At 35.1% G+C, this 11660-nt stretch overlaps 1 protein-coding gene across 1 annotated transcript; it reads left to right on the forward strand.

Annotated features, from left to right (window-relative positions):
- Positions 1-850: 850 nt before the first annotated feature.
- On the forward strand, positions 851-8556 carry LOC121382288 (ubiquitin-conjugating enzyme E2 T-like). The gene is made up of 6 exons (XM_041511857.1): positions 851-1054; positions 3283-3352; positions 4137-4242; positions 6155-6253; positions 7137-7220; positions 8182-8556. The coding sequence occupies exons 1-6, from the start codon at positions 946-948 to the stop codon at positions 8332-8334; spliced, it is 621 nt and encodes a 206-aa protein (XP_041367791.1). The 5' UTR covers positions 851-945; the 3' UTR covers positions 8335-8556.
- The last annotated feature ends 3104 nt before the right edge of the window (positions 8557-11660 follow it).

Genomic DNA, 11660 nt, shown 5'->3' on the forward strand with positions numbered 1-11660 from the left:
GACGTAATAAAGTAAAATGATGTTTATTTATTTACAAAACAAGCAATCGATTGTTGTGTACTTAACCAAGCAAGCCCGGCAAGGCTGTGCAGTGAACATCGTGAGCTTTGATGTTTTGTCTGCGACACTCCGGCTAGACGGAATCGGTGATGGGGATTAACAATTAGCAATACAGGTGTAATTCTAGTAACTTAAATGCTTGATAATCAACAGTCTACAGTTATAACAACTCAAAAGATTTGGTAAGTGTTAATTCCTATCGTAGCACAATCCACGGTTTCACATGTTGAATAATACGATTTTGACCGGCTTTATTCTGCAGTAAACGTAAGTCATGATTTTTCATCTCTCTCTCTCTCTCTCTCTCTGTCTCTCTCTCTCTCTCTCTCTCTCTCTCTCTCTCTCTCTCTCTCTCTCTCTCTCTCTCTCTCTCTCTCTCTCTCTCTCTCTCTCTCTCGTGTGGCTCCGTTTTAGCCAATACAGTGAGATGCCGTTATAGCCACAATCGGTTCCGTTTTCGCCAACGAAAATGGTTCCGTTTTCGCCAACAAAAATGGTTCCGTTTTGGTAGTGTTTCCGTTTTAGCCTGATCCCTGTCGAAGTACCCGTATGTTCGGTTCCGATGCACACGTTACAGATTCATGATTTATTTTTGCTATTTTTAGTTTTGCTTTCACAGGAAATGTATGTCGTAAATTTAATTTGTAGGGGAATTTTTTTAATTTTTTTTTAAAACTAATTATTTTAAAATGTTTTTTATTAAACGTGATCCTAAATCAATCTATACGAACACTATACATATCGTTAGAATAAACAAATAAAACTGACAGGTTCATTTGATGTAAATATCAACAATACGCGATCCAACTTTTGGCATGTGCCTTTTGGTGGGAATTTTGATACAGGAATTTTCAATTATCAATATTTTAACTGTTTAAAACAAAAATGCAACGGGTTACACGCCTGAAAAAAGAGATCGAGATGTTTTCCCACTCTCCACCGTATGGTATTTCATGCTGGGTTAAAGAAGACATGGTTAATCAACTTGAAGCTCGTGAGTTTTTGTTGGAACTTGTGTACAAGTTGTACTCAGACTGAGTCTCAGTTGTAGCGAGACTACTCACTACTCAGTCACTGAGTCAGTGTGATGGGAATCATGTATCAGTGTAAACTTAATTCTTGTGTTAGGAAATGTTTGTAATGTATGCAACTTTTAGTAATCGAATTATTATGACTGTCAAATGAAAGCAAAATAATAGATTGAATGAAAGAATCCAAGATTGTTTAACTGGCACAGCACAAAAATTCACATTCAACATTGGCTGCAAACTATTAAAATGCTTGTTGATGAGAATCATTGTCACTTCGTACTATAGTCATTTCATACCACACTGCCTAGTCATTCTGTACCATTGTGAAAAGTCATTTCGTATTTGTATATATAGCAAGCATATCATCAAAGCATTATTTTTTTTAAACTTTATTTTGACAGTTGGAAATTCAGAATACGTTATTGTGCAACATATCTTTATTGATACCCATAATACCCATCAACTGTTATTTCTATTTTGCCTGACCTAACCAGAGCCACATTGGTATTTACTACTAACTGCCAACTTTTATGGGTTGTCACTTATGTTGATCATGTAGCAACTTCCTGGTAATTAATCTAGCTGTCAAGAACAACAAAACAACATAATGGACCAAGAAAATGACTTTCAGTGATGGGACAAAATGACCAAGCAGTTTCTGCAAGAAAGAAATTTATGTGTGTGTATCGCACTATGGAACTGAATGCGACCACAGTCAATAGTGGGTGTGGGGGACCTCCTCCAGAAGAAAATGGATTAAGTTTAGGGTTAAGTTTTAAAAAATCATACAGTAGTAATAAGAGTAATTAATTTTGTCAAAAGGTTAACTAAAAAAAAAATCTGCAACAAAATTTTGACATTATCAATCACTACACCTATGTAGTTAACTGGAACATTGTTTTCACTGTAGAGTTGTCTCTGACTGAGAGAGCAAGTATAACCATCCAAATGGTGCTTGGTCTACTGTAAAATGTTGTTTATACTATTAATGAGTTACACAATACCACTGGGGGGGGGGGGGGGGGGGGGGGGGGGGCGGTAAGCGTTACAGATAATTTGAACCTTATTATCTGGATTATAAGAAAGTAGCCATTCCTCCATTTATGAAATGAGTATAGATAAAGTGGCGGGTTACAAATGGAATGGAACTATCATACTTTTATTTTTTTAAAAAGCAGTTTGTTTTATTTAACGACGCCACTAGAGCACATTGATTTTTTATCTTATCATTGGCTATTGGATGTCAAACATATGGTCATTCTGACACTATTTTATAGAGGAAACCTGCTGTCGCCATATAGGCTACTCTTTTATGACAGGCAGCAAGGGATCTTTTATTTGCATTTCCCAGAGGCAGGATAGCACAAACCATGGCCTTTGTTGAACCAGTTATGGATCACTGGTTGGTGAAAGTGGTTTACACATACCCATTGAGCCTTGCGGAGCACTCACTCAGGTTTTGGAGTCGGTATCTGGGTTAAAAATCCCATGCCTCGACTGGGATCCGAACCCAGTACCTACCAGCCTGTAGACCAATGTCCTAACCACGACGCCACAGAGGCCGGTTTTATTTTTTTTAAAGTCCAGTGTTCATGTTTTCGAAGCTATTTTAGCGCTAAGAAATCATAAAACCATAGTAGGCTATGATGTCACTATGTAGCAGATCTAGCTTTGGGTAAGCAGAACATTTCGACAAATTATCCATTAAAATAATTTTTTTTGCTAAAACCCCGTTATTTTCAAACAAAATATTAATTATTACATGAAATTATTTCACCAAATTAAAATAAAATTCAACAATTGTTTTTAAAATTCGCAATTGGCGAATTTAGCGAGTGCCAGAGCTAGCCCTGATGTAGTAAGCTGTAGTGACGTCAAAGCCTACAGTGGTTTTACAATTTCGTAGGGCAATTGAGTATTGTGCATCCGAAAGTAATTATGGTACATACATTTACTTGTTACTACAAAAGTTAAACTGATAGTAGGCATTCATTGTCAAAATATAATTACACAAGTATCCAAACACTAATGTATAACCATTTATAACCATATGAACATCTTTAATAAATCATAATTAATATTACTATTAGTAGAATATCCATACAGGAATAGCTTAGTTCACAAACTCATGAATGTGCAGCTTATGTATGGTATGTTTTTCATCTTGTTAAATAATATGCTAAATTTACAGAAATTATTGGTGGAGATGGAACCCCATATGAAGGTGGAATTTTCAAGCTTGATATTCAAGTTCCAGAAAGGTAATTTAAAGTGATTTCAAGACCCTAGGAAAGAATTGTTAGTTTAATAACACACCAGCACATTTTGAACTACATGTACTGTATAAGGAAAAAAGAAAAGGAACGGCATGCTCATTTAAAAAGACTGTCTAGAGTTTTCTATCATTGTTAAGCTGTTTACAATTAACAACCTTTTCAATCACTAACTATACATATTTGTTCAGAATATCAGTGTTCAGTGTGTTTCCATGTTGTAGTACTTCAGGTAGCTCAAGGTTCATTTTATTTCCTAAGCCAAAATAAAACAGTGTGTTCTTGTTATATGTGGAACAAAATTTGTGGTAGGCTAAAACTTGTTTTAATTTTTTTTTTTTTTTAAATCTGTCACACTGGTTTTGGTAAAGAGCAATAAAGTAACATTTCAAACAAATGCTGCATCCTCTCACTGTTTTGAAGATCATTAGGTGGAAAACAAAAGTTTAAGATCAGAGAAAATCGTGGAGAGAAAAATAGGCTTAGTCGGGTAACTGGAACCACATATTTTTTTATTTGGCCTAATATATATATTTTCAGATGATAATTGGGATGTAAAATCCATTGATGTGAATCGATCCTACAACACATTTCACCTCGGATGAGTGTTTTACCTTGTGGCTACAGGTACAACCCATCTCTTAGGACCAGAGAATACATTTCATACATCACATACTGATATATTTTTTTTAATATGCTCAAAGTCAAATTGGTAAACATAGATTTTTTTTATAAAAGAAATGACTAAGAGGAAGGATTTATTTTATTTTAGGTACCCTTTTGAACCACCGAAGTTGCGCTTTGTGACGCCCATCTATCATCCAAACATAGACACCGCAGGACGGATTTGTCTCGACACTCTTAAAATGCCACCAAAGGTTTGACATGTATATATGATTTTAAACAAGCTTCTATTTCATATTATATTTATGTCCTGTGTGAAATGCTTTTTATTTGTCACAAGCTTTAGCAAGTGATAATGAAAATTATTTCATGAAGGACATAAAAATGATACAAAATGGTAGTGAGTTTAATATCCTATTTATTACCCATAATTGATTTTAATTTATATCATTGAACTCGTTTGATATACATTCCGGTTTGGTCTTAGTGCATCATCCATATGATGTCGAGGTGTTACGTCTCACTTTAGGTTCTAGTGGGATGTAACACATTGATAAAACCAAGATATTTTTATCCATATAGGTAATAAAATAGTTTGTTTCATAAAGTCGCCGATACAGGTTTCAGAGATACATGTAGATACCTTTTCCATGTGGAATAAAATATATTTAGAGAAAGTGAAAAAACTTCATGGGCAGTAACACATTGGATCTGCAAAAATTGATCATTTTAACAGTGAATTAACTGTACAAGCTAAACTATTTTATACTCCATGTTTTAAAAAAAATTGCAGTTAATATACAATATTACTACACGTCTTTATCTCATTGTCCATTCCTTGACATGTTAAGGTAGCTTGTATGTCTTAATGACCCAGAGAGCTAATTTAATGGGAGCTTCATCTCCTAGTAGGGTCACCCAAGCTGGATTGGTCAAAGGGAAGAGACCCTAGTCCATCTCATCATCCTACCATTTTTTTTGTTGTAAATAATTTTGGTTCGGTTTGATGTAAGAAGAAAAGTAAAAGTGTTTTGAAAATAATTGTTTTTTTTAAACTATTTTTATGTGCATTTTAAAATCCATTCAGCTCAGAAATAAATAGCTGGTAGTAAATTCCATAATAGGGAAAAGGCGTTCCCTGTGGGATGGACTATAAACTAATAGGATCACTGCCGGAGACATGATCTGGGCCAAACTACTTGTAGGGTGGTGCCCATCTACAGCCTAACTCACATTTGCTCATGACAGATGACAACACACTACAAGTGTTTTGTGACTTGGTATTATACAGTAACAGGGTGTATTCATCATCTTTGAAAATAAGAGGCTGATTGAGAAAAGTAGGTGGCTATATGTACTGAATGCTGGGAGGTTTATAGCTCAAGCATGAAAAATATAGCGTCCAAAAATCACTGTCTGCCATTTACTAATGACTAAACTTTATATTACTATAATTTTTTTTTATTATTTACTCTCTTGTTGGTCTTAATCTTATTACAGTAATAAAGGCCTTTTTGACCTAGACAGTAAATTATTGTTTTGTTGCAAATATGTTGCATAAAAGTACGGAGGGTGGGACATAGCCAAGTGGTAAAGCACTATGTTTGGGATCAATCCCCGTCAGTTGGCCTATAGGGCTATTTCTTGTTCCAGCCAATGCACCATGACTGGTATATCAAAAGGCTGTGGTATGTGCTATCCTGTCTGGATAAAAGATCCCTTGCTACTAGTGGAAAAATGTAGCAAATTTCCTCTCTAAGACTAAATGTCAAAATTACCAAATGTTTTGACCTCAAGAAGCAGATGATTAATCAATGTGCTCTGCTGGTGTCATTAAACAAAATAATTTTTTAAAAAGGTATTGAATTGTTTAAATCCCCCTTCAATAGGTTGGTGAAATAATTTCATGTAATGGAAAAAACTGGGTTTCTGCAATTTTTGTAAAGGTTAACAGATAACTTGACAAAAGTTTCTTCTCATTCCAAACTAGCCCAGGGAACAAGTTTCAAAGATTGCTAGACCATTTTAAAACATTAAATAGTAGTTGCTGATACATTTTCAGTTGACTAGAAATGTCACTAATCAATATTTTGAAAACAAAATATTCTCTGTAGCCCTGTCACATTTGGGATGAACTTGGATGTAATGTTTTGTGTTGTATTGCAGGGAGCGTGGAAGCCGTGTCTAAATATAAGTACTGTGCTGACATCGATTCAGCTGTTAATGGCCGAACCAAACCCTGAAGACCCACTGATGACAGACATTGTAAGTTGGTAGTTCTTATACAGGAGTTAAACCATGATTTTATCTAAATGTTGTTTACCAAAAAGACTGAATGTTGTTTACCAAAAAGACCATAGTATACCAAGCAATTGTTTTTAAAGCAGGGCACAATATTTCACGAGGCCAATGTATTTTTCATGCTTGGGTTTCGTTAAACTTCTGTTCTATTCTATTCTATATTTCACGAGAACCCGTGTTCAGTTTGTGTGTCGGTTATGCAACATTAAAATCACGAGAACCGCCAATCGTTTACGTAGTGAACAGTTACATTCTAAAATTAAAAGTACCATATATCACTAATAAAAATGCAAATCACCAATGTATCACAGAAGTGTAGTTCAAGTGTTTTAGGATTAGGTAGGCCTAACTCGTCGGTTACGAGAACTATATTCACGTAACCAAACAATCAGTTACCTAAGTAAATCTCATGTGAACGGACTTCCGGTTACATAAGATTTTGAAATATTGTCACCTGTTAAAGGAAATGATTGCTTTCATGCCTGGGTTGAAAATCATTTGTCTGGAAAATAACAAAATCTAAAAATTACAGAATCGGTATTCATATTAAAAAAAATATCTACCCTACCACTCTCATGACTGAACTCTAGGAGTGTAGTTTATAATGCTTCTGGACGTTTTAAATGTGTAAGACTTGTATACCTTATAAAAACGAGATTTCATATGTCTAAATATTTACTGTTCAAGGATTTTATTTAAATTATAACAAAAAAATATTGGGCTAATATGTTTAATGAAATAAATATATACATACATACATGTATGTTGCATGATGTTTCTTTTGCATCAACAAGTTATTAAACATGATCATACTTATTTTTTAAACTGCTGTTTTTATTCATTTCAGTCTAATGAATTCAAGTACAACAAGCCATTGTATGTTGAGACAGCCAAACAATGGACTACCAAGTATGCCAAAGACCACAGTAAGGTGTGTAGTATGAATTGTTAGAGAGACTTTGCCAAGTTTTCAGCCATAGCATGACTTCTGTTCATTCCCCCCCCCCCCCCCCCCCCCCCCCCCCCCCCCCCCCCCCCCCCAATAAAATAAACACACATCCTGCTTTTTTCTCTTCTTTGTTTTTGGAAACGCTATTTGAAATTAACATATTTTAAATATAAAAGATTATACAGATAAATACATTTGGAATAATTTTTGGTCAAATTATTTTCAATTTCATTTTATTGGAAGAAATATATTTGTATGTATCAAATTATTTTAAATAAAAATTGCTATTGAGATACTACTAATATTACTACTTACTATGTTCAGAAATATATTGGTTATTGAGATATTAAATTTCTTAAGGGATGATCTCATTATGTGATTAGCCGTACCGACTTGTCGCATGCAATCGAATCGTACCGTGAGAACACATAAATTGGAACGACTTTAGTCTTATACGACAAGTTGTGTTGGAATCTTTCCGATTAGAACATGTTCTATTTCTCACAACAAATCGTAAGCTCTCAGCTAATCAAATCACATTAAAGTAAAACCGTTTAGTTTTGTCACTTCTGGGGTTTTTCATTTTCTTCTAAACATGTCAAAATACCCGGATTTCATGGGTCCATAAACCCTATTTTTGTCCAAATGGGGTCATAATTGTTTTGTTATGTAATGCCATCAGTAAATAGTCTACATTCATGTTTTCTTAATTTCACTACATATTTTTAAACTGACGAGCTTTGTTTGGCGTCATGAAATCTTACGATGTAACATCTTCCCAAACACACGATTCGAGTCACTATGACAAATCGCATTCGACAAGTCGGTGCGACAAATCGCATAATGAGAACGCTGCTTAAGCAAGTAAATTTAAACCTATAGCTCTCAGCTCATAATTTTATTATGACTGTAACCTTTAAATGGCTTTTGTGTTTTTTTCCAGATGATTTCAGGTAAAAGTATTGTCAAGGATGTGGAGAATGCTTCAACGAGTAACAAACAGAAATTGTCATCAAGTGACTCGGATCCGACTGGTCCTAACAAGCGACAAATGCCGATGGCAGATGTCACAAATAAAAGACCAAAAGTTACGTGAATGTGTTGGACGGTTCTGAATTAGGATGGTTGAATAATGTCACAGATGTTATGCAGTGTGATATATTTATTAGATAGCTGAGCTATAATGTTAGACCAGCCATTTTAGATCTGCAAGTGTTGGGTACTAATTCTGTCGAAGATGAAATGTTTCATGATTTGTTGGATCACTTAATGGTGCTTAAAGTGTGTTTTTGTATGTTTAATAAATCCTTAAACGGTGTATTTACAAGTTGATTTTTAGAGTCAAAATGTTTTTCCAAGAAATTTGGCAAGGCATGATAGATTTTATTAAATTAAAATATAAATACATTAAATTAATGTGCTTGTTTTAATAAATTGACAGCAAAATATGTAAAAGGAATATTTTAGTAATTAATAATTCATTGACATATATAAATTAAAATTCAGTCCTGTATGAAGGATATTTGAAGTGTGTGGGGTGAGTGGGTGCAAGCCATAGGCCCCTCTAAAACATTGTTTTAATGTTTGAATGGCAGCAAATGCAATTACCCAGCATTTGAAGTAGAAAATGGTTTCAGTAATAAAAAAGATAAATCTGATTTTAAAATTCCTTCATTAGTTTGTGCTATCAGATGATTAATATTTTGGGTTTTCTTTCATAATTTCACATTTCTATAATCCAAAGCAATATGAAAGCAATTGGTACATTGTGAAATCATTATACAGTTACTGTAACACTGGTTATTAGGACTTATTTCTTTATTCTCAAACATTTAAAGGTTGCATAGTAAGAGCGATCTTGCAGGAACCTTGTCAACACCTTATATCAAGCAGACTTTTAAAAACAACAGGCATACTGTTACAGCTTATATCAAGCAAACAGTTTTGAAAACAACAGGCATACTGTAACAGCTTATATCAAGCAGACTGTTTTAAACACAACAGGCATACTGTTACAACTTACATCAAGCAGATGTTTTTTTAAAACAACAGCCAAACTGTTACAACTTACATCAAGCAGATGTTTTTTAAAACAACATGCAAAGTGTTACAACTTACATCAAGCAGATGTTTTTTAAAACATTCAAAGTGTTACAACATACATCAAGCAGATGTTTTTTTAAAACAACTGGCAAACTTACAACTTACATCAAGCAGATGTTTTTTTAAAACAACAGGCATACTGTTACAACTTATATCAAGCAGACGGTTTTGTAATTAACAGGCATACTGTTACAGCTTATATCAAGCAGACGGTTTTGTAAACAACAGGCATACTGTTACAGCTTATATCAAGCAGACTGTTTTGTAAACAACAGGCATACTGTTACAACTTATATCAAGCAGACAGTTTTAAAAACAACAGGCATACTGTTACAGCTTATATCGAGCATACCGTTTTAAAACAACCCAAGCAGACAGTTTTAAACACAACAGGCATACTATTACAGCTTATATCAAGCAGACTGTTTTAAACACAACAAGCATACTGTTACAGCTTACATCAAGCAGACAGTTTTAAAAACAACAGGCATACTGTTAAAACTTACATCAAGCAGACGGTTTTTTAAAACAACAGGCAAACTGTTACAACTGATATCAAGTAGATGTTTTTTTAAAACAACAGGCATACTGTTACAACTTATATCAAGTAGATGTTTTTTTAAAACAACAGGCATACTGTTACAGCTTATATCAAGCAGACGGTTTTAAAAACAACAGGCATACTGTTACAACTTATATCAAGCAGACGGTTTTGTAAACAACAGGCATACTGTTACAGCTTATATCAAGCAGATGGTTTTGTAAACAACGGGCATATGTTACAGCTTATATCAAGCAGACAGTTTTGTAAACAGGCATACTGTTACAACTTATATCAAGCAGACAGTTTTGTAAACAACAGACATACTGTTACAGCTTATATCAAGCAGATGTTTTTTAAAACAACATGCATACTGTTACGGCTTACATCAAGCATACAGTTTTAAAACAACAGGCATACTGTTACAGCTTATATCAAGCATACAGTTTTAAAATAACAGACATACTGTTACAGCTTATATCAAGCAGACTGTTTTAAACACAACAGGCATACTGTTAAAGCTTATATCGAGCATACGGTTTTAAAACGACAGGCATACTGTTACAGCTTATATCGAGCAGACGGTTTTAAAAACAACATACTGTTACAGCTTATATCAAGCAGACAGTTTTAAACACAACAGGCATACTATTACAGCTTATATCAAGCAGACTGTTTTAAACACAACATGCATACTGTTACAGCTTATATCAAGCAGACAGTTTTAAAAACAACAGGCATACTGTTACAACTTACATCAAGCAGATGGTTTTTTAAAACAACAGGCAAACTGTTACAGCTTATATCAAGTAGATGTTTTTTTTTAAAAACAACAGGCATACTGTTACAGCTTATATCAAGCAGACTGTTTTGAAAATAACAGACATACTGTTACAGCTTATATCAAGCAGACGGTTTTAAAAACAACAGGCATAGTGTTGCAGCTTATATCAAGTAGACGGTTTTAAAAACAACAGGCATACTGTTACAGCTTGTATCAAGCAGATTGTTTTTTAAAACAGCAGGCATACTGTTACAACTTACATCAAGCAGATGTTTTTTTAAAACAACAGGCAAACTGTTAACTTACATCAAGCAGACTGTTTTAAAAACAACAGGCATAGTGTTGCAGCTTATATCAAGCAGATTGTTTTAAAAACAACAGGCATACTGTTACAGCCGGAGGTGGATTCTACATTTTGATGGCTTCAAGGAGGCCATGTGTTTCTGCTCTGAAGCTTGTTGATAGTTTCCTGCTGGGAACGCTCTGGAGTGGAACCTGATACAGTCCGCTCTGGAGTGGAACCCAATACAGTCCGCTCTGGAGTGGAATCCAATACAGTCGGTGCCTATAAGTTTCCTGCTGGGAACACTCTGGAGTGGAACCCAATACAGTCGGTGCCTATAAGTTTCCTGCAGGGAACGCTCTGGAGTGGAACCCAATACAGTCGGTGCCTATGTTTCCTGCAGGGAACGCTCTGGAGTGGAACCCAATACAGTCGGTGCCTATGTTTCCTGCAAGGAACGTGCCTATAAGTTTCCTGCAGGGAATGCTCTGGAGTGGAACCCAATACAGTCGGTGCCTATGTTTCCTGCAGGGAACGCTCTGGGGGGGGGGGGGGGGGGGTCAATACAGTAGGTGCCTATAAGTTTCCTGCAGGGAACACTGGAGTGGAACCCCATACAGTTGGTGCCTATGTTTCCTGCAGGGAACGCTCTGGAGTGGAACCCAATACAGTCGGTGCCTATGTTTCCTGCAGGGAACGCTCTGGGGGGGG

This window comes from Gigantopelta aegis, chromosome 9 (assembly GCF_016097555.1).
Source record: "Gigantopelta aegis isolate Gae_Host chromosome 9, Gae_host_genome, whole genome shotgun sequence".
Lineage (NCBI taxonomy): Eukaryota > Metazoa > Mollusca > Gastropoda > Neomphalida > Peltospiridae > Gigantopelta > Gigantopelta aegis.